Source organism: Podarcis liolepis (genome assembly GCF_965112155.1).
Source record: "Podarcis liolepis genome assembly, chromosome: 2".
NCBI classification, from domain to species: domain Eukaryota; kingdom Metazoa; phylum Chordata; class Lepidosauria; order Squamata; family Lacertidae; genus Podarcis; species Podarcis liolepis.
This window is the reverse complement of record NC_139555.1, coordinates 127,664,194-127,687,477: the sequence shown is the minus strand read 5'-3', so window position 1 is coordinate 127,687,477 and position 23,284 is coordinate 127,664,194. Positions and strand designations below refer to the sequence as shown.

At 48.2% G+C, this 23,284-nt stretch overlaps 2 protein-coding genes and 1 long non-coding RNA gene across 5 annotated transcripts in view; 1 reads left to right on the top strand and 2 right to left on the bottom strand.

Moving 5' to 3' along the window:
* Positions 1-4,330: 4,330 nt before the first annotated feature.
* LOC310701333 (uncharacterized protein) lies at positions 4,331-11,866 on the bottom strand. Of its 2 annotated transcripts, XM_083492082.1 has the most exons (4): positions 11,421-11,862; positions 8,238-8,369; positions 7,615-7,997; positions 4,331-7,362 (listed from the first exon to the last, which is right to left on the bottom strand). In XM_083492082.1, exons 3-4 carry the CDS (start codon positions 7,844-7,846, stop codon positions 5,843-5,845), a joined length of 1,752 nt encoding a protein of 583 aa, XP_083348208.1. In that variant the 5' UTR covers positions 7,847-7,997; positions 8,238-8,369; positions 11,421-11,862; the 3' UTR covers positions 4,331-5,842. The 2 variants fall into 2 exon arrangements, with proteins under 2 accessions (XP_083348208.1, XP_083348207.1); XM_083492081.1 differs by lacking the exon at positions 8,238-8,369 and having other exon boundaries at positions 4,331-7,997; positions 11,421-11,866.
* A 7,340-nt stretch (positions 11,867-19,206) lies between these two features.
* LOC310702163 lies at positions 19,207-22,008 on the bottom strand. The gene is made up of 2 exons (XR_014523311.1): positions 21,116-22,008; positions 19,207-20,736 (listed from the first exon to the last, which is right to left on the bottom strand). It is a non-coding gene; the product is annotated as an uncharacterized lncRNA (long non-coding RNA).
* A 1,060-nt stretch (positions 22,009-23,068) lies between these two features.
* The window catches only part of LOC310701445 (uncharacterized protein), a 79,970-nt gene continuing 79,754 nt past the window's right edge, over positions 23,069-23,284 (top strand). For both annotated transcript variants that reach the window (XM_083492281.1, XM_083492280.1), the window contains exon 1: positions 23,069-23,199. The gene's annotated coding sequence lies outside the window, so the exon portion shown is untranslated. The remainder of the gene's footprint in view (positions 23,200-23,284) is intronic.

Below are 23,284 nucleotides of genomic sequence, written 5' to 3'. Positions count from 1 at the left end.
TGTCGACATCCTCCGGCTCACCGATATCCTCCTCAAGTTCATGCAGGAGGCAACCGAGATCACGGACTCCCTGATGTCGGAACTGTCTGAGGTGAGACAGCTCAGCTTACAGACGAGGATCGCTACGGACTTTCTACTGTCCAGTCAAGGAGGAACCTGCGCTTTAATAGGTACCGAGTGTTGCACCTACGTAACTGACCAGTCTCTAAACATTACAGGACACTTGAATAACATCCATGAGTTAGCAGGGAGGTTACATGACATACAACACGAGGGACTGTCTGACGTTGACTTGTGGGGATGGCTACCAAAGCTGGGGTGGCTCCGACAATTGATTAAGGTCATATTACTCACAACTCTTACGGTTGCCTTTTGCATTTCTGTCCTTTGCTGTGCCATACATTGTGTCTCCCCTTGCTGCTCTCTCCTCCGCCTCCCGACTCAATCTGCTCCTCTTCCCTTTCGAGCCTATTCCCGCTCCCATAACGCTCCGGTCTTCCCCGAATACGTACAAATGAGACACCTGGGGGAAGGCGAGTATGAAATCACAGGGGTATAGGGTGCGGAGAAAGGATTTGCAAGTTCTAACAGAACTTTAATGCAAATCTATCTCCGAATGGGGGACTGATACGGAAGGAGGAAGGGGGGGGCAACCATTTCCCTCCATCGTTACCTGAACGGGCCCGAGGCGATGACCTCTACAGTGCCCAATCCTTCCTGGAACCCTCAGCCCCCACATCGTTGCACAAGCACCACACTATACCCCTGCCTTACAAATAAAAGGCTCTTTCCTGTCTCAATCTCTTCCTATGCCTCCCTCTTGCCCTATTCCAAAAGCGAGTTGACCGTATCATACTACGTCCCCATTCAAAATACTGAGCTGCGCCTTAGCCAATCACAGCCATGCATCCATCCTGCAAGAACTGGCTCGGGCAGCTCAGCGAGCTCTTGCACGCCTCATTAAAGCTGCTGACAAGCTACTGACGGCCCCCCACAGCGAGAACAATCGAACCGAAACTTCCGACCTCCTAATCCAATCAGGACCTTGCTACAATGTATCCGTTTTGCTCGTAAACCTGTCAAAACCTTGTTACAATGTATCCAACTTTGACCGAGGCTACGGAACAGGTTGGGAACCTTCAGAACCTTCCGAAAATCATATAAAATCAACCATAGCTCCGAATTCCTTGCTTTCAGCGTCATTCAACCCAGCTCCCTTTGGACTCCATGATGACACCCTGACCCCCATAATCCCTCAAGCGGCAGGGCACGTACACAGGAACTTCTTAATCCTGTCAGATCGTCCTGCCTAACCCTTCCTCCGGGCAATACCAGGTGGCAGACGATGCATATCACTGTCCCTTTGTCTAGCCACCACCGGTACTCAAGAAATGTTTACTTATGTATATCCCTCACTCTGCACATTCCCCCTCCCTTGTCTCAAATGCTAATCAGTGTAACCCCACCTCTCTGTAAATATATTCATGACGTGTGTAAAATATTCATGATGTAATCCATGAAACCCAACCTTCCCATAATGTATTCATGACGTTTCGTGCACTGTATTCTGGGACTTGGAGGGAACTTTTAAAAGTTTATGTCACCCCATTCTCGGGGTTCAATCTCGTCTTGAACCTGTTGCGCAATAAACTCGGATCTCCGCATCTTGCTCCTTTTTCCGGCTGAGCTTATTTTCTCCGCTAGGACCCGCGGACTCAGTCCGACGCACCGGGTGGCTTGGAACTCCACGCCCGGGATTTTTCCGTAACAGAAGGCTGTATAAAAAGCCCCTCACCACCTCCTGCATCCCATACAGTATGTCAAAGTCTGATTTCTTCCCATTTGCTGTGTATAATTCTTCCTCCAGGACTGTTCTTCCTTCCTGCCAGTGTCACTTCCCAAGTCATAATTCTTCCCTCACTGCCCTTAAATAGCTGCTTGGGGTGTAGTTTGGGGCCTGCATAAAGAACCTCCTCTCTTTTCTCCTTTTAGCTGTGGGTATAAATTCACGGCCAAAAGCCTTATTGATACACAATTTTTCATCCGATTCCTGCTTACTCGGAAGTAAGTCCTACTCTGCTCCCAGTTCAGGCAGTTCTGCTAGCAGGAGGCCAAAGGACCCGGAGTGGTTTGCAACCAGGTGGTTTCCAAATGCTGCCCTTTTGGATACGTTTCCATTTATTCTTTTGCGTGGGGACTGGCCAGATTGAAAACCCCCCCCTCCATTCAAAAGAAAGACTAGCAAAAGATTTCAAAGGTGTAATTTCCAAAAGATGGCACTTTGTCCTGAATTTAAGACAAGTCAGTCGAAAAATCATGGGCTTTTTTGGCGTTTATTTGGGGCCTTGTCTAAAAAAAAAAAAAAGCACTACAATTTTGGGCTTGTCCTGGTTTTTACTTTTTGAAATATGGCAACACTAATTATTCTGGGCTCTGCTTGAACTGAAACTCTCCCTTTTAGAGCTCAGTCGGTAGAGCATGAGACTTTGAATCTATGGGTTAGGAGTTTGAGCCCCACGTTGGGCAAAATACCTTGATTCCAGGGGGCTGGGCTACATGACCCTCGTGGTCCCTTCCAACTCTAGGAGTCTTGGTTGACCACAAACTTGACATGAGCCAACAGTGTGACGCGGCAGCTAAAAAAGCCAATGCAATTCTGGGCTGCATCAATAGGAGTATAGCATCTAGATCAAGGGAAGTAATAGTGCCACTGTATTCTGCTCTGGTCAGACCACACCTGGAGTACTGTGTCCAGTTCTGGGCACCACAATTCAAGAAGGACACTGACAAACTGGAACGTGTCCAGAGGAGGGCAACCAAAATGGTCAAAGGCCTGGAAACGATGCCTTATGAGGAACGGCTAAGGGAGCTGGGCATGTTTAGCCTGGAGAAGAGGAGGTTAAGGGGTGATATGATAGCCATGTTCAAATATAGAAAAGGATGTCACATAGAGGAGGGAGAAAGGTTGTTTTCTGCTGCTCCAGAGAAGCGGACACGGAGCAATGGATCCAAACTACAAGAAGGAAGATTCCACCTAAACATTAGGAAGAACTTCCTGACAGTAAGAGCTGTTCGACAGTGGAATTTGCTGCCAAGGAGTGTGGTGGAGTCTCCTACTTTGGAGGTCTTGAAGCAGAGGCTTGACAACCATATGTCAGGAGTGCTCTGATGGTGTTTCCTGCTTGGCAGGGGGTTGGACTCGATGGCCCTTGTGGTCTCTTCCAACTCTATGATTCTATGATTCTATGATTCTGCAATTCTAGATCACCTTCTTGTGGGCAGTGGAGGAATGATGTAATGTTGGTTGGTGGGAACTGTTCTTGAGTGTTGCCTTGTCACACACTTGCAACACCACAACAGTCCTGTGAAAGGAAGGGGGAGCATTTCTGCAGGCTGATGTCCATCCATCCAGCTGCCCAGGCCCCAGCACCTCCCCCTAACAGTGAAGGGTCCCAGTCTGGAAATCCTCCCTTCCTGCTGGAGATGAGGCAGTGAGGGACTCCAGACAGACAGAGGCGTCCTTGCTCTGGAATTCCCTTGCCAGCAGGGAGACTTCAAAGCAATTGTGGCTCTTGGGTAGAAATCTGTGATCCAGACATGGCCTAGTCAATCACACCTTGTTTCAGCATCCATCTAACACAAGGAAAAGAAAATCCCCCCATCATTTAGCCCGGACACTGAGGTCCACTTCCGAGGGTCTTCTCCTCCCTGTGGAACACACGCCCCCATAATAAATTATTATTATTATTATTATTATTATTATTATTATTATTATTATTATTATTTATTATCATTATCATCATCAGATGTCAAAGAGAGAAAGTAACTTTTGGAAGACCTATGAAGGCCTTCAGGAAAGTTCTTAATGCTTGACATTTTACATGTTCCTTTGTCATAGAACGAAGCTGGCACCATCCATCCATTGGTTCTGGCAGGGTTCCAGTTCATGGTCAACAAGATTAAACAGATGCACGTTGGAGGAGGAGAGGGACCAGGAGTGAGACCTTGGGGTCATGTTAGGTAACTCTGGGAAATTGTTGACCCTGTGTGCACTGGCTCGGGAAACTGCAAATCTCACGCTGGGGATGTTTAGGGAACTGATTGAAAATACACCTGCCACTCTCCTAATGGTTGTAGTGCAGATCTTGTTGGCATGCAGAGGGTGGCAAGGCCAGCTGGCTAGTCCCAGGTGGGTCATCTCCCTCCAGCCGTCCCACTGCGAAGACCCATCAGCCTCTGCTCCGATGTAAATCAGCGACCCAGGCTTCAAAGCCAGGGCACACTATATCGAACTGCAGAGCGAACTGCGGACACAGAATAGGCGTGAGGCTTGTGGAAGCATACTACAACTACAGATTTATTAATCATAAATCAGGACAAAGAAACATTCCACCTCTCTCTTTGTATTCTCAGAGAGACAGAGAAAAGCAAAAGCTATACGCACAACAGAAATTCCCAGCATACTGTGCTGGAATGTAAACAGACACGTACCAATCTCATGGCTGCTCCTTAAGGAGGAATGGAAATTATTTATGGAGATCTATGGTGTGAACACATTTGGAGTACTGTGCACAGTTCAGTATCTGGGACCTTTCAGTTTGGAGAGAAGACGAGGAAGGAAGGACATGTCAGATAGAATGGAGAAAGAGGATAGAGAAAAGACCTCCCCCCAATAAAACTAGAACTCATGGAATCCAGCGAAGCAGGAATGCTGGAAGATTTAGGAGAGCGAAAAGAAGGGTCTCCCCCCCCCCCCTTCTCTGCATCCAGCCAGTCCATGATGGCAACAGCAACAATAAGATAATTACATCAATAGTATGCATTGCTTTGCTGGCAGGACTCCCTCGGATCATGTCCAGTTGCAAAAGTGCAAGGAGGCTTTCCACCCTCAGGGCCCAGAGGGGGATCCTGTCTTGGGGCAGCTGGTGGAATTGGAGCAAGCTGACCCTTAGCACTCTGGGTTTGGGACCTACCGGAACCTCCTTCCACATTATACTCATCCATATTGTTTCTCGCCTACGTCATTTTGGGGATAGCATTCTACACACACTTGCGTCACCATGTGCGCCTCCCAACATTGCTCTGAGATGCTCTGGTACGGCCCCTTCTTCCCTGCCCCTTCCCTCCTCATGCAAGACGTGCAACTGGGAACAGAGCCTTTCCTGGTTATGCCAGGGAATGCCCCTTTTATTTCTCCTGCCACCAAATATATCTATACACATTATATCTGACATAATGCATCTATAAATCAAAAGAATAGATCAGGGTTTCAAGATTACCTTCGGCATATAAGTAGGTGCTTTCAATCTTTCTGTGTCTTCATGGTTCCACTATTGCAATTATAACAATGGGACTTATGCTGCTGTTCCTATAATATTAGTCTAACTCTGCTTCCAAAGCAACACCACCTGTCTCAGCTCCACTTTGAGCAACTCTCCATTCCCAGATACAAACATTTCCAGCTCCCTCCACCAAACACCAACACCAGCTCACTCCTCATTCAGAAGCAACACTACAGATTCACATTAAATATTATATTATGCTTACTATTGTGAAATGTTACCTTCATTACTTTAAATAAATGTCTAGACCACGTTACAAACAACAGAAGCTCACATACGCTGCATGCAATTCAGATTTATTTCTTGTTACTGATGTGAAAGAAAGTGTCGACTTGGAGAGAACCAGATTCTACACTCTATAAACCCTTTCTCTTCTTTGAGTTAATTCATGGCCTGTAGGTGTTACCGCTCTTAGAGCTCTTACCCCTCAGAGTCTTTTGATGGTTTATAATACTTCCACTACAACTGAACCTCTGTCCACTTCCCTGGGACTTATATTGTTACTCCCCTGTATGAGTTTGTTGATGTTTTGTAAGAACTCCTCTTGTACTGAAGCTCCTTCCACACTCCAAGCATTGAAATGGTTTCTCCGTTCTGTGAGTCCATTGATGGTATCTAAGGTGTCCACTCTGACTAAAGCTCTTTCCACACTCCATACATTTAAATGGTTTCTCCCCCGTGTGAATCAGATGATGGTTTCTAAGGTGTCCACTCTCAGTGAAGCTCTTTCCACACTCCATACATTTAAATGGTTTCTCCCCCGTGTGAATAAGATGATGGTTTGTAAGGTGGCCACTCCGACTGAAGCTCTTTCCACACTCCATGCATTTGAATGGTTTCTCTCCCGTGTGAATATGATGATGGTTTGTAAGGAGTCCACTCCGACTGAAGCTCTTTCCACACTCCATGCATTGAAATGGTTTCTCACCTGTATGAGTCTGTTTATGAATTCTAAGTGTTCCACTATCAGTGAAGCTCTTCCCACACTCCATGCACTGAAATGGTTTTTCACCTGTATGAGTCCGTTGATGAATTCTAAGTGTTCCACTATCAGTGAAGCTCTTCCCACACTCCATGCATTTAAAGGGCTTCTCCCCTGTATGGGTCCGTTGATGTTTTCTTAGTGTTCCACTGTTAATGAAGCTCTTACCACAGTCCATGCATTTAAATGGTTTCTCCCCCGTGTGAGTCCGTTGATGAATTCTAAGGGTTCCATTGTGACGGAAGCTCTTTCCACATTCCATGCATTTAAATGGTTTCTCCCCTGTGTGTGTCCGCTGATGAATTCTAAGTTTTCCATTGTCAATGAAACTTTTTCCACATTCCATGCATTTAAATGGTTTGCCCCCCATGTGTGTCCGTTGATGTTTTCTTAATGTTCCACTATCAATGAAGTTCTTTCCGCACTCCATGCATTTAAATGGTTTCTCCCCTGTGTGAGTCCGTTGGTGTCTTCTAAATTTCCCACTGTCACTGAAGCTCTTTCCACATTCCATGCACTTAAATGGTTTCTCCCCCATATGAGTGCGTTGATGAATTCTAAGGTTTCCACTATCAATGAAGTTCTTTCCACATTCCATGCATTTAAATGGTTTCTCCCCGGTGTGAGTGCGTTGATGAATTATAAGTTTTCCACTTCCAGTGAAGCTCTTTCCACATTCCATGCATTTAAATGGTTTCTCCCCAGTGTGAATCCATTGATGAATTCTAAGTTTTCCACTCTCAGTGAAGCTCTTCCCACACTCCATGCATTTAAATGGTTTCTCCTCCTTGTGAATCCATTGATGTCTTCTTAGCGTTCCACTATAAGTGAAGCTTTTTCCGCACTCTATACATTTAAATGGTTTCTCACCCGTGTGAATCCGTTGATGTTTTCTTAGTGTTCCACTATCAATGTAGCTCTTTCCGCACTCCATACATTTAAATGGTTTCTCCCCCTTGTGAGTCCGTTGATGACTTCTAAGTATTTGATTAGAAGTGAAGCCGTTTCCACACTCCATACATTTAAAAGGTTTTCCCCCTGTGTGAGTTTGAAGATGAAAATTCAGGCTTCCACTCCTACTGAAATTCTTTCCACACTCCATACATTTAAAAGGTTTTCCCCCTGTGTGAGTTTGAAGATGAAAATTCAGGCTTCCACTCCTACTGAAATTCTTTCCACACTCCATACATTTAAATATTTCCCCCCCTGTGTGAGTCCGTTGATGACTTCTAAGTATTCGATTAGCATAGAAGCTCTTTCTACACTCCATACATTTAAAAGGTTTTGCACCTGTGTGAGTCCGTTGATGTTTTCTAAGGTCTCCACTCTGACTGAAGCTCTTTCCACACTCCATGCATTTAAAGGGTTTCTCCCCCGTGTGAGTCCGTTGATGTCTTCTTAGTGTTCCATTATTAGTGAAACGTTTCCCACACGCCATACATTTAAATAGTTTCTCCCCCGTGTGAGTCCGTTGATGTTTTCTTAGTGTTCCACTGCTACTGAAGCTCTTCCCACACTCCATACTTTCAAATTATTTCTCCTCTCTCTTTTCACACTCCATACATTTAAATGGTTTCTTTGTTAATACTATTGGACATTGCCGACCAGAATTCTGACTGCCTTCTCCATTTTCTTCTTAAACGGGGGGTGGGGGAGAAAATCCTATTTATTTTCTGGGAAGAGAACAAAGGAATATTACACACATGAATTACAACCTTCACTTATTTTAACATCTTTTACATTCTCTCCTGTCCTCCATATGTTCCAAATTTTTAGGAAATGCAAATGAAATAATGTCAAATAATAGTAATGCATCAACATTTCATAACCCTTAGTTATAGTTAATGAAGCAGCATTATCTCAGAATACAGTAGACTTTTGGGGTTTACTTTTTACATAAAGTGGTTTCTCACAGGAAAGGGAGCTGCTTATGTCCATGAACCTGGCCAATATTCATCAGGGTCCTAAGTTCACCATGAAGTTCTTCATCCTATGTACAATAATCTGTTGGGTGTAGTGAAGGGTTAACTTTCTGTGCCTCGAGCCTGAGGAGGAGACAACAAGGGAAGTAAGCCAGGACGTGAGGAAAGCAGCTTGGAATGCTGTGTACTGAGTGGAAATCGAAAGCATTCTGTTATGACGCTGCAAGCAGAGAGAGAAGATGCAGCTTAACACGGATGGCTATTGGAGATTGTAAATACACTATTTTGTTCCAATAAAGAGATATTAGGACAGAAGAAACGTTTGGGACTGATTTACTGCTCTTTCAACACACGACCGCTGTGCAACTTTGCTAATTGCTAATTGCTTTACAACCTGCAAAGGCTCACAGGGGAAGTGTGGCTGGGCGCCAAACAATAAAGCAATAAAACTATCGAACATAATCCTCCACCCCTTTGGCCACATTTTGTCCCCTTCGACCTCTAGATCTTTATTAATCACCTGCACAGTCCCTTTGGCCTAAGGACTTCCATATTGACCATTTTGGGAGACCCATATGTAAGTCTAGTGACAAGGCTTGGTGCTTGTGATCGGTTGAAGGAGTGCTCAGTTGGAGAATGTTCTTGGGGCTGGACCTCCATCTCTCAGCCTTGCATTCTTGAATGGAGAGAGCTGGAGATGCAGAAGGAAAGCAGCTGGAGCCTGACTGCTGGGAAGGCCATATTGAGACACCCACCCCAATTATGATTTATAATAATTATATGCCACCGGGTCTCGCACCCGCCTCCTGACACTGGCTTATCTTAGCGGAGATTCCCTGTCCAGGCCTCTCTCACTGTTCTTCCTCCTTTGCCCTGGGTGGCCAAGGGCTTCTGGATATTCTAGCTCTGCTCCAACTGGGATTTATTTATTAAATTGTTATACCTCTCTTCATTTGAAGATCACAAGATAAAAATATGTGTGACACTGAAAAAGGTATTAAAGGTGAATAACACTTATTGTGGGAAAGAAAAGAAAGAAGATGAAACCAGCGGTGTGTCCACCTGAATAGAAGAAACCAATCTTCAAATCAGTTTCATATTCCCTGGCTGTATTTTTCAGCCACGATTGTGACTCGGAATCTTAGCCACACCTTATTCTAGAATACCAGCTGGATCTCTTTGTAATAGGAGCCAGACATCCCTGGGGTTTCATCCAGACATTCCTTTAGTGTGGGCAGCAGCAGCAGCGGAGGAAGAAAGGAAGCAACTTTGGGGGCAAACCATTTCCTTCAGAAGGTCTTCCCCAGCAGCCAGCAGGGTTGATAAACTGCTCAGTGGGTACACCTTGGCTTTATACTGTTAGGGTCTGGATACCAATCACAATCCCTCAGAAATGTCTCAAGAACCCTTAAGATCCAGTTCCACCAACTCCCAAGTAACACTGAGCCCTAGAGGAACCTTCTATGCTGAGTTGAGGCATCTCTGGCCCTACAGATGTGGTTGGACTCAAAGTACCACCTGCCCAAGCAAGGATGGCCCATGGCCAGGGAGGATGGGAGTCTTATCTGGGGGGGGGGGGACACTTTCCCCTTCTTCCCCCTCCTCTGAAAACGCTGAATATCTGTATTTCGTTTCCTCCTTCCTCCGTGATCTCCAACATCTTCCTGATACATTCCAACCAACTGCTCACATTCCCAAATCATCCTGCACCATTGACTTCCCAAGGCGGCTGCATTGTGTCTTGGACACTGGCAATGGGACAGCACCTTCCACTGGACAAGAGGATAGAGGGTTAAATCAGGGCTGGCCAAATGGGACTCCGCTCCCTCCCCTCCTTGCCCCTCCCTGCACCTCCTGCCTGAGGGGGCTGCCTCAGTTTCCCTTATGGTGGAGCAGGCCGCGAGAACAACCTTGTCTCTGCCCCCAAAATACAGGAAACACGACAAAGAAGGCCTTGGAGTGTCACCGTGGAACATAACAACAACAACAGGTTGTAAGTCCCTTTGGGCTGCCCTGGGCAAGAGAAAGAGACTAATAGGTTTAATCAAAATAAAGGGGGGGGGACACAGGAACCCATAGCAATCTTCCCCATCCCTTAAATCCCACAGATTTAAGAGAACTGATATAGTGAGAATAATGGAAACCTGGCTGAAGGGAAAGGAGGATTTGGGCCCAGGTGTCTCGGGGGGGGGGGGAGCCCTTTAGATGCTTCTGCACAGAAACACAGGCATGTGGGAGAGACTGGAATTGCCAAGAGAGAAGCCTCAAAGGGGGGGGGGAATAATAAAGGCGGCTTCCTCCCTTTCCTCTCCCCCCCCCCATGGTTGGACTCGCTCTAACAGCCCCCAGCGCCCCCTGCAGCTCCTGATCTGGGACTTGAAGCAGGGCAAGGACTGAGCTTCAGAGGAGGAGAGGGTGGCTGGATCGGGGCTCCTGCTCAGGGATCTCTCCCTGGTCTACGCGGAGTCATGGCAGATTCCTGGGCAGGAGGGAGAAGACAAGGCAGGCGGCCCCCCCCAGCCCCTCTCTCTTTCTCCAAGATGGCTTTGATCCCTCCCCCAGGGATGCTCCCTTCCTCCCTCCGCCCCCCCCCCAGGGTCCCCTTTCCCCAGAGGCCCCCCTGGCCGGCTCAGCCTTCCTGCCAAATCTCTCCCCATCACAGGAGGGAGATGGGGGGGTCTCCTTCCAGGCCTCTCTCGCCCCCATTAACCCTTCCATGGACTCCCCACCAAGCCCGGATCGCGGCGCCCCAGGGATTCTTGCCAGGGGGAAGCCGGAACTTGCAGAGGGGCCTGGGTTCAAGTCCCAGCCCTGGGGGGGGGCTCCCATTTTTATTGCCTCAAGGGCACCCAAGGGGGGGGGCAGGGGAGTTGAGCATCTCTTGACAGCTGAGCATCTCCTTGCGTTGCAAAGGAGCTCTTGCAATGCAAACCCTGCCGGTGCTCCCTCTGCAGGAAGCCCCCCGCCCCCCCCCCGCCGCATTTCCCATAGTAAAAGGCAGGAAGGCTGATCTCGGGGGGGGGCGTGCAATGCAATCCCTGCGAATGGAGGGGCCTCGATCTTCAGCCGGATTGCATGCATCGGGGCCAAGACGTGAGTTGTTGTTGGGGGGGGGTCTCTGCCCCCTTTCCCCCCCCGCCCTTCGCCCCCTCCCCCCCCCCCCCGCAGCTTTACCTCTTTGTCCTCTCTGTCCCTCCGCTTCCCTCGCTCGCTATTCTTTTCCGATTTCCTTTCTCGGGGGGTCTCCAAGGACGCGCCCCCTCGGGGGGAGGGGCTCCTTTCCCCTCCCCTCCAGCTCGGCAATTTCCGACGGTCTCCGGCTTCCTTTCCGAATGCGTCTGCCCAGAGAGCTATGAAGAAGAGCCGCCCCTCCGGAAGGGGGGGCGGGGGGAGCGGGCGAGGCCGGAGCGGAGGGGGGCAAATTGGGCAAGCTTCCCGCCCCGGAGTTTTCTCCCGGGAGGGGCGTCTCCTTCCCTGCCGGCAACTGAAACCAGCTCCTTCTGCCGCCTGCAAAGGAACCGAGCCGCCCCTGATGCGCTTCCCTCCCGCGAAAGCTGCAGAACCCCCCAGTCTACTGTTGTACAGGGGCGCCCTCAGCAAGGGAGGGGGCAGGTGTAAAGTTGAAATTATTATTATTATTATTATTATTATTATTATTATTATTATTATTATTATTATTCCACCAATCTAGCTGGACAACTTACAGTGCACATAAAAACATCAAACATTTAAAACCTCCTGATACAGGGCTGCCTTCAGACGTCTTCTAAAAGTTGTGTAATTCTTTATCTACTTGACATCTTAGAGCAGGGGTCTGCAACCTTTAAGACAAAAAGAGTCACTTGGACCCGTTTCCGAAGGAAAAAAAACTGGGAGCCGCAAAACTCGACATTATAAAAATAACTTTTTTGTCACTTTTTTATTATTTCTTTGTTTGACCCCTCAGAATTACTCCTCCTCATAGAAATAAACGTTAAATTAACAAGTTACCTTTGTGTGTGTGTGTTCTTCACTCCCCTTCAAAACAGTGACCAGCGTACATGCCCCCTTTCAATGCAGTGGCCAGCCTACATGCCCCTTACAATGTAGCGGGCGGGCGGGCGGGAAGGTGACGTTGGGTCGGTGCATGACTAACGCACGCACCGCCCCCATGCGACATCACAGCCAGTACAGCGCCCGCCACAGTGGGGAGTGTCGGGGCGCACAATGCGCCTCCTCCCCTCGCTAGTATCCGCCCCGGAGCCGCGGCAAAGGTGTAAAAGAGCCACATGCGGCTCCGGAGCCGCGGGTTGCAGACCCCTGTCTTAGAGGTTCCCTGTAACTTTGCTTCTCACAGTGAGGGAATCACCATCAGACGCTCGGAGGCGACTCGGTGTCCGGGCTGAATGATGGGAGTGGAGACGCTCCTTCAGGTTTAGGTCTTTGAAGGTCAGCACACACACTTTGAATTGTGCTTGGAAATGCCAGTGAAGATCCTTTAGGACCAGTGTTATATGGTCCCGGCAGCCGCCCCTTGTCTCCAGTTTAGCTGCCGCATTCTGGATTAATTGTTGCTTCTGGGTCACCTTCAAAGGTAGCCCCACGGAGAGCACATTGCAGTAGTCCAAGCGGGAGATGACCAGAGCATGCACCACTCTGGGCAGACAGTCTGCGGGCAGGGAGGGTTTCAACCTGTGTACCAGGTGGAGCTGGTAGACAGCTGGGTGTGATTATGGTGGAATCTCCCCCCCCCCGGGGGGGAGTTAACAGACATAAAGGAGTGGGCAGAGAGGGTCCCAGCCGGCGTACCAGATGGAGCTGGTAGACAGTGTCAGGAGCCCAGGCTGCCGTCTTGATAACACAGCATGCAAGTCATAATTAGCTAGAAGATTTATTGCAAAACAAACAATGTCTCAGACGCTCTATCGGAGCTTCTGTTTCTTTTGATTCAGTTGACCCTTCTGAGGAGTGCTTCCTGGTTCTGCAGAATATCCTGAACCTATGACCCTTAGGTTTCTGGGTTTCTTTCCTATCTAATATCTTTCCCATTCATCTACTCCTTGATGGACAGTTGTGAGTCAAGACTGACTCCCAGGCTGCACACCTGGTCCTTCAGGGGCACAGTTACCTTATTCAGGACCAGGGAGTCCTCCACACCAGCCCGCCTCCTGTCCCCCCAAAACAGTACTTCTGTCGTGTTAGGATTCCACCTCAATCCATTAGCCACCATCCATCCCCAACCGCCTCTGGACACTCACACAGGACCTTCACCACCTTCACTGATTCCGATTTAAAGGAGAGGCAGAGCTGGGTATCTACATACTGATGAACACCCAGCCCCAATCCCCCCCCCCCGCAATGATTTATCCCAGCTGCTTCATATAGATCAGGGGTGGCCAACTCTCAAGACACTGTGATCTACTTTCAGAATTAAAATCTGGCAATGATCTACCCCCCTTATTTGGGTTCAGGTCAAAGTTGTTGAGGAGGAAAGCCCCGTTTTTATACAAATACTTTATTGGGAGGGAAGTTCAGTTTTGGGGGGTCAGGGTTAAAGGCAAGGGTCAAAGGGAAAAAAGTCATTCACAATAATATCACTTTGATGAAAACACCCACAGAGAGAAAGCTCCTTCCCTTATCAGACAACAATGGAGGGGGGTCGAGGGGGGCAGGAGTCAGTTTCAAGGACGCTGAGGCAAGGGAGCCAGAGATCGACCCACGATCTACCAAAACCTCGTGGGGATCTACCAGTAGATCACGATCGACCCGTTGGACATCCCTGAGATAGATGTTCTCCTTGAGGGAACCAGCAAAAACCTTTGGCGGAGGACCTCAGCCTTGCGGGGTGGAGACACTTCTTCCGGTCCACAGGGCCAAGGCCGTTTAGGGTTTAAAGATCAGCACCAACACTTTGAATTGTCCTCAGAAACATTTTGGAGATGTAATGAGACTGAGGGATCGTTCTGTCATATGTGGGGGATCTGTAAGAAAGTTAAAGGGTATTGGGAAATAATTCATCATGAATTGGAAAAAAAATGTTTAAATGCACTTTTCAATAAAACTACAACAGAGTCCTTTTTGTCGGGGATAACTCAGACGGACATTCCCAGGTGTTGGGAAAACCTATTGAAATATACTTGGAGTTGTGTAGCGATTTCATGCTCTTTATTGCAGCTCGTAAACAGTGAATGAATCTCCCCCCCCAAACCTGAGTCTTTTTACAGTGGTACCTCGGGTTACATACGCTTCAGGTTACATACGCTTCAGGTTACAGACTCCACTAACCTAGAAATAGTGCTTCAGGTTAAGAACTTTGCTTCAGGATGAGAACAGAAATTGTGCTCCGGCAGCGGGGCGGCAGCAGGAGGCCCCATTAGCTTCAAGTTAAGAACAGTTTCAGGTTAAGTACGGACCTCCGGAATGAATTAAGTACTTAACCTGAGGTACCACTGTATACATTATTTACACAATGGGTCCCGTGTGATTGGCTGATTGCTTCCCTCCTGGAGTCTGACTGGGCTGCTCCTGCAGGCCAATTGGTTGCTGTATTCCAGGATCCTACCTGCCTATTGTTCTAGGATCCAAGCTCAGTACATAACAGCTATTTATGTATGAGGCTGCTACTACTACTACTACGTTTTGTTAGCCCCAAAATGGAAAATGAGCTAAGTCGCGACTAAAGAAGAATGGCAACTTAAACTGATGGAATATGCACAGCTTGTGGACCTAACAAATAGAATAAAAGAATAAGAAGAACATACGTTTAAAGAAGTTTGGGAAATGTTTATTGAATATATGGAGGGAAATTGTGTTTATTTGAAAATGTGGGCAGCATTAAGATAACTTCTTTTTTAAAAAATCTTTTTATTTATTGAAATAATTTTAGCATTGTCAAACATTCAAATTACCGTATTTTTCGCCCCATAGGACGCACTTTTCCCCCTCCAAAAATGAAGGGGAAATCTGGGTGCGTCCTATGGGGCGAATGCAGGCTTTCGCTGAAGCCTGGAGAGTGAGAGGGGTCATTGCGCACCGACTCCTCTCGCTCTCCAGGCTTCAGGAAGCTATCCGCAAGCCTTGCGCGCCCGGCAGGAGGTCCCGCCGAGCGCGCAAGGCTTGGGGCGGCAGCCTGCAGCCCCGTGTCCGCAAGCCTTGCGCGCCCGGCGGGAGGTCCGGGCAGGTGTGCGCAAGGCTTGGGGTGGCAGCCGCAGCGGGGGGGGGGGATAAATTTTTTTATTCATTTCCCCCCCCCCAAAAAAACGAGGTGCGTCCTATGGGCCGGTGCGCCCTATAGGACGAAAATATGGTACATATTATGATTTCAGTTACCACCCCTACCCCCGCGACTTCCCCCAACTTCTTTTCCTGGATTATAATGTATTTATTTCTTCTGCTTATACTTTTATATACTAAAATTAGAGTTGTATCATCTATCTGGACTCAACATTTTTACTTCATATTTATATTTTCTGTTTATGTTTGTCCATTGTAAGTGTATTACTCAAATCCTGCGAGTTCATTTCAATGCATTGTTTCTGTATGTACATTGTAAAAGGTTCCCAATCTTTTAAAAAGTCATTATTATCTTTATCTTTGAGCCTCTCAGTTAACTTTGCCATTTCAGCGTATTCCATCAACTTTTCTTGCCATTGTTCTTTTGTTGGTATTTCGTCGCTTTTCCATCTTTGTGCTAGTAGAATTCTGGCCGCTGTTGTCGCATAAATACATAATTTTTTCCTGTCTTTTGGTACATCTTTTGATTGATGGGGTCTGTGTGGAGAGGGTAACAACCTTCAGATTTTTGGGCATTGAATTACAAGAGGATCTGTCCTGGAGTGTCAACACAAGGGGGCTTGTGAAGAAGGAGCAGCAGAGACTGTACTTTTTGAGAATTCTAAGGAAAAACCATCTTCCGCAGAAACTGCTGCTTGCCTTCCATCACTGTGCCATTGAGAGCGTGCTCACTTATGGCTTATGTGTGTGGTACGGAAGCTGTACTACCCGGGACAGGTTGGGGTTGTGCAGAGTTGTTAAGGCAGCAGAGAGCATTGTTGGCTGCCCACTCTCCACCTTAGAGCAGATTTATGCCACAAGGTGCCATAGGAAGGCACTGGACATAGTAAAAGATCCATCGCATCCTGGTCACTGTCTCTTCGAGCTCCTGCCGTCGGGACGGAGATACAGGACGATGAAGACAAGAACGAGCCGTCTTAAGAACAGCTTCTTCCCCAGAGCGATCTCGGCCCTGAATGGGAAGCCTGGACTTTGAAAGTCATCTAATCTTCCTTGCTGTATTATACTGTATTGTTTTAATTAGTGTTTTTATAGTTGTTTTGATTTTGTGTGGAGTGCCCTACCTGGGTGGATGGAGCAGCCAAGTAATTTCGTTGTCCCCGAGAGGGGGCAATGACAATAAAGATATTATTATTATTATTATTATTATTATTATTATTATTATTATTATCTTGATTGACATTGCCTCTGTTGGGGCTACCCACCAGGGAGTTTTTTGCTCTAATAAATCTTTATATTTTCCCCATACTTTTATCAATGCTTTCCTAATTATATGATTATGAAATCCTTTATGTATCTTCCATTTGTTGTACCATAAACACGCAAGTCAACCAAATCTGTTATCATGTCCTTCCAAATCTAATAGATCAGTGTTTTCTAATTTAATCCAAGCCCGGACCCAAGTAATGCAGCTTGCTCATAATACAATTTTAAATCTGGAAGAGAGAGTCCTCCTCTATCCTTAACCTCTGTTAGTATTTTATCCTCGGTTTCTTCCCTTTTCAGATAAATTTGGATATATCTTTTTGCCACTTCTTAAAGGAAACGGCATCACTTATTACCGGTATTGTTTGGAATAAAAACAGCATTTTTTGCAATACATTTATCTTGACTGCTGTTATTCTTCCTAATAAGGAGAGATTCATTCTTCCCCGTACTTCTAGTTTCCTTTTTATCTCATTCCAACGTTTTTCATAATTTGTAAATATTGATATTTCTGCTTGTGAGACAAATGCCTAAATATTTAACTTTTTTGTGGGTTTCTGTTTCTGTAACTTGAGAAATTCTTTTTTGTCTACTTCTTTTAAATTTTTAACTAATAATTTGGTTTCACTTTTATTTAGTTTGAATCCTGCTACTTGCCCAAACTCCTGGATTTTTTCTATAACTTTTGGAAGAGACTCTTTAGGCTCTTCTGCCGTAATTACAAGATTGCCTGCATAGCCTTTCAATTTATATGATTTTTTCATTATTTTAATTCCTTTAATATTTTCATCTGCCCTGATATTTCTCACTAGGACTTCTAAGACCAATATAAATAATAAAGGTGGTAACGGAAGCATTAAGATAACTTCAGCAGTGTAAATAAGTTTTAATGGATGCAATAATGGAATACTGAATGGTTTAGTTTATATAAAATACGCATTGTGCAAAGTGAACCATGGAAAGAGAGGAAGGGAAGTCATTGATATTTTAAGGTTGCTGAAAATGTAAAGCAGATATATAATAATATATATGTGTGTGTGTGCACACGCACTCAGAAACATACTGGGAGCCAGTGAAGATCCTTTAGGTATGTGTTGTTGTTTATTCGTGTCCGCCTCTTCGTGACTCCCTGGACCAGAGCACGCCAGGCACTCCTGTCTTCCACTGCCTCCCGCAGTTTGGTCACTCATGCTGGTAGCGTCGAGAACACTGTCCAGCCATCGCGTCCTCTGTCGTCCCCTTCTCCTTGTGCCCTCCATCTTTCCCAACATCAGGGTCTTTTCCAGGGAGTCTTCTCTTCTCATGAGGTGGCCAAAGTCTTGGAGCCTCAGCTTCAGGATCTGTCCTTCCAGTGAGCACTCAGGGCTGATTTCCTTCAGAATGGAGAGGTTTGATCTTCTTGCAGTCCATGGGACTCTCAAGAGTCTCCTCCAGCACCATAATTCAAAAGCATCAATTCTTCGGCGATCAGCCTTCTTGACGGTCCAGCTCTCACTTCCATACATCACTACTGGGAAAACCAGAGCTTGAACTATATGGACCTTTGTCAGCACCTTTCGGTATACTAGGCCTAATTAGCTCTCCTTGGCATGCAGAGAAGCCTCTTGGCAGCCACATCACATACCTCCATCAATCACTCTCTGGCAGGGCTCCCGGACAAACAGCTCCCACAGCGAACAGCCCACAGCGTCCGGGCCCAGGACTGATAATGGAACACTCTTGCAGGCCCCACGCCTCCTCCGCTACTGGAACAGCTACGCAGCATTCCCGGGAAGGGGTCCTTGTCTTCTGGGACTCACAGCTGCTCTCTTGTGAGCGCCCAGTATAGCAGAGTAAAAGCAGCGCAGATGGAGTTGAGGAGGTACCTGGGCATACCTACTTTATTTCTACTAATTACAGATTAAAAACATAAACACATATGAGAGGAGCAGCTCCCATACAGACATCCTGTCTTGTCGCAAGACAGAGCAGAAAGAAAAAGTACAATCGTACCAGAGATGGAATTCACACAGACTGGCTTCCTTTTTCACGGAACAGAAAGTAAACAAGAATCAGGTGGCCCTTGCAATGGGAGGAGTGAAATGCTAACACAGGAATGTATAGTTTATTCTGAGACAGGCTGAATTGTATAGTAGTGAAGAGCTCACACAAGGATGCCACAGCACACTGGTTGAGAATCAATGGGTATGCGTGTTTCTCATATATTGTATATATTGGTATATTGCTTCCTTCTACAGTGGTACCTCGGGTTACATACGCTGCAGGTTACAGACTCCGCTAACCCAGAGATATTACCTCGGGTTAAGAACTTTGCTTCAGGACGAGAACAGAAATCGTGCTCCGGCGGCGCGGCAGCAGCAGGAGGCCCCATTAGCTAAAGTGGTGCTTCAGGTTACAAACAGTTTCAGGTTAAGAACAGACCTCCGGAACGAATTAAGTTCTTAACCCGAGGTACCACTGTTAACATTTTGGTGCCTTCTTATTTTTCCTCCCCCCCCCCTTATAATTGAAAACTTCTCAATGAAATATTAATACAAAAGAAGCCAGACATCTTTTGGGATATCATCCAAACATTCCATTTGTGTGGGCACCCTGGATTTATAGTTGTTGGAATATACAGTGGTGCCTCGCAAGACGAAATTAATCCGTTCCGTGAGTCTCTTCGTCTAGCGGTTTTTTCGTCTTGCGAAGCAACCCTATTAGCGGCTTAGTGGATTAGCACTATTAGCGGTTTAGCGGCTATTAAAGGCTTAGTGGTTAAAAGGCTATTAGCGGCTTAGAAAAAGGGGGGGAGTGAAAAAAATCTCAAGACTCGCAAGACATTTTCGTCCTGCGAAGCAAGCCCATAGGGAAATTCGTCCTGTGAAGCGCATTGAAAAACGGAAAGCCCTTTCGTCTAGTGGGTTTTTCGTCTTGCGAGGCATTCATCTTGCGGGGCACCTCTGTAGTTATCAAACATAATCCCTGAAAAATTGCCTGAGTAACCCTTGTTTTCCCCATCCCCCTTGAGCTCCCAAGTAACCCTGAGCACCAAAAGGAACCTGCTGAGGTGGGGACCTCTGGCCTTCCAGGTGTGGATGGACTCCAAATACATCCGCCCAAGCAGGCATGGCCAATGGGCAAGGATGATGGGAGTTGTAGTACATCTGTGTCTGGTGCGATGCACATTCTCCCTTTTCCTCCTCCTCTGAAAATGCTAAATATCTGCATTTCATTTTGTTTTTCCTGCATGATCTTTAACATCTTCTTGATACAGTCCAACCAACTGTGTAACAAGTAAAACAGAAGTGTTATTTACATCATAGTAAAGGTAAAGGGACCCCTGACCATTAGGTCCAGTCGTGACCGACGCTGGGGTTGCGGCGCTCATCTCGCTTTATTGGCCGAGGGAGCCGGCATACAGCTTCCGGGTCATGTGGCCAGCATGACTAAGCCGCTTCTGGCGAACCAGAGCAGTGCACGGAAACGCCGTTTACCTTCCCGCCGGAGTGGTACCTCTTTATCTACTTGCACTTTGACGTGCTTTCGAACTGCTAGGTTGGCAGGAGCAGGGACCGAGCAACGGGACCTCATCCCGTCGTGTGGATTCGAACCGCCGACCTTCTGATCAGCAAGCCCTAGGCTCTGTGGTTTAACCCACAGCGCCACCCGCGTCCCTTATTTACATCATATGACATTGTAAAAGTTTTCAAAAATATTCATCTTTTGAAGCAAAGACAACAAAGGATCTGGTGGGCCTTTAAAGGCCAATAAATGTATTCGTGCCTAAGGTTTTGTGGGTTGCAGGCTGAGGATATGGACTCTGGACGAGGAAAGCTCACGCCACCATTATCCTGTGAGTCTCCTTGTAGATTTTCTGTAGTTCTTCTGGAATTTATATCGCAATATCAGCTCATGAGAAGTTGTCCACATGAGCCGGAAAGCTGCCTTGCTCCCTCGGCCTGAAAGCGGAGATGAGCACCACACGCCATAGTCGAATTCAGCTGGACTTAACTGCCCAGGGGTCCTGTACCTTTTAAAGGTAAAGGTAAAGGTACCCCTGCCCGAACGGGCCAGTCTTGACAGACTCTGGGGTTTGTGCGCCCATCTCATATCTATAGGCCGGGGGCCAGCGCTGTCCGAAGACACTTCCGGGTCACGTGGCCAGCGTGACAAGCTGCATCTGGCGAACCAGAGCCGCACACGGAACGCCGTTTACCTTCCCGCTGGTAAACGGTACCTATTTATCTACTTGCACCCGGGGGTGCTTTCGAACTGCTAGGTGGGCAGGAGCTGGGACCAAGCAGCGGGAGCGCACCCCGCCGCGGGGATTCGAACCGCCGACCTTTCGATCGGCAAGCCCTAGGCGCTGAGGCTTTTACCCACAGCGCCACCCGCGTCCCCTCCTGTACCTTTTACCTGTATATAAACCCTGAATGCATTTCTATAACATCCTTCACCCCTATTTCTGGCTTGCTGTACATCATCGTCAGCTTCAATCAGCCACGCAGCGGAAATAAGAGCTAAACCCGGAAGCCTGAGATAAGGAACCTCTCCTCTCCCAGGTGGACCAATGGTTTCATTTGGTATAATGCAGCATCCTGCATCTCTGAGGCAACAGCTGACCTGAACCATGGAGGGGGTGGGGGAAGTGGACCCCCCTTTCCAGGGACCCCTCTGTCGAAGAACTTGGAGGAGTAGCAGATTCCTTGCCAGGAGGGAGAAGCCAAGTGCAATAAACTAAAATCTGCCCTTATTCCCTTCTAGAGTCCTTTGTAGGTTCTCCATCGGTCAGAGAGAATAACAGAGGGAAACCAGGATGGAGACGACTCTCCAAAAGGCCACGTCTCTCTCTCTCTCTGTCTCCCCACTGCCAATGTCCCACTGGGGGAAATGGGGGGACGTGTTGCAGGGGAGCCAGACCTGCCGGTCTTTCCCTGGGAAGCAGAACTGGCACCGCTGCCTGACCTGCATTGCAGGATCCGGGTGCGAGTCAGGAGGGGGTCTCGCCCTCATAGCGGGAAGCTGAATGGGGGGGACAACTGCTCTGCCAATGAGTTGCTCCCCCCGTTAGCAAAACTCAAGTTCAAACACCAGCCCCTATTTTAAAAAGGCCCCCATAATGACGACACTGGACTACCCTTTAGGGTTGTTGCATGTCAAAGTGCAAGTAGATAAATAGGTACTGCTCTGGTGGGAAGGTAAACGGCGTTTCCGTGTGCTGCTCTGGTTTCGCCAGAAGTGGCTTAGTCCTGCTGGCCACATGACCCGGAAGCTGTACGCTGGCTCCCTCGGCCTGTAAAGGGAGATGAGCGCCGCAACCCCAGAGTCGGCCACGACTGGACCTAATGGTCAGGGGTCCCTTGACCTTCACTTTAAGTTACTGTTCCAGGCCCCAAACCCGTGTCAGGATGCCAGAGATTATCACTCAGGCAGAGGGGCTGCTGAATACCTGGCCTCCCGCTTTAGGCATCATGGCCGCCCCCCCTCATGGCCCAAGCTCCCCCCTTGGTTGCCATTTCCTTCCCCAACAGAACAATGGTGGGCAGTTTGTGGTGTCGGGGCGTCATGTGGGGCTTTGAGGAGACACTGTGTGTGTGAATGAAGGGGGGGGGGACACTGCCTGCTGGAGGGGCAACCCCCCCCAATCATTCTAAAAAATTATGTAACATCGGCAAGGGATTAAAAGAGATGAAGGGGGGGGACTTTTTCCCAGTTGGGGGGGGGGTCTCCTTCCCTGCCGCCTCCGGGGATCGAACCCGGGACTTTCTCAGGAGAGAATCAGGAAAACGGAGCTGGTTTGGGAGGAGGAGAATTGGTGACTTCGGGGAGGGAGGGGCCACTCATTCCTCCCCCCCCCCGTCAGTGAGCTCCGCTTCCTAGAGAGGCAGGGAGGGAGGGGGCCAAGGGGGGGGCGGGGCCTGATCCACCTTCCCGGAAGAGGAGCAGCTCTGCGGAGGAGGGGAAAGAGGTGCGAAATATATCTATACATTGGGGGGGGGGGAGAAGGAGGGGCTTTTCCTGCCCCTGCAAACAAGGCAGCTGGGAAGGGGGGGCAGGATTTGGGGGGGGTGAAAGGAAAGTGGGGGATTCCTCCCCCTCCCCCTCCCTTCTGGGGATCCGGCGAGCGGGGGAGGGGCTGGTTTAGGAGCCCCTCCCCCCGAGGGGGCGCCTCCTTGGAGACCCCCAGCCCTTAGTCTTGCGGGGAAGGAAATGGGAATAGCGGAGCGAGCGAGGGAAGCGGAGGGACAGAGAGGACAAAGAGCTGCGGGGGGGGGAGAGGGGGCAGAGAACCGAGGCCCAGTGGCGTAGCGTGGGGGGTGCAGGGGGGGCAACCTCGGGGGGGGCGCGCTGTCACTCGCAGCTCTCTGCCCCTCCCTGGCGCAAAGCCCCGCCCCCTCAAGCTCCGCCCACCCGGAGCAGAAGCAGAGGCCGTGAGAGGAGGGGCGGGGCTTGAATGAAGAGCGTTCCAAAGCGGAAACCTCATTCCTATTGGGTAAGTCGCGGCACGTGATGGGGAGAGATCGGGGATCCGTTTGCTTACAAGGTTGGGGGGGGGGAGTTTCTGAACAGGGCAGCAG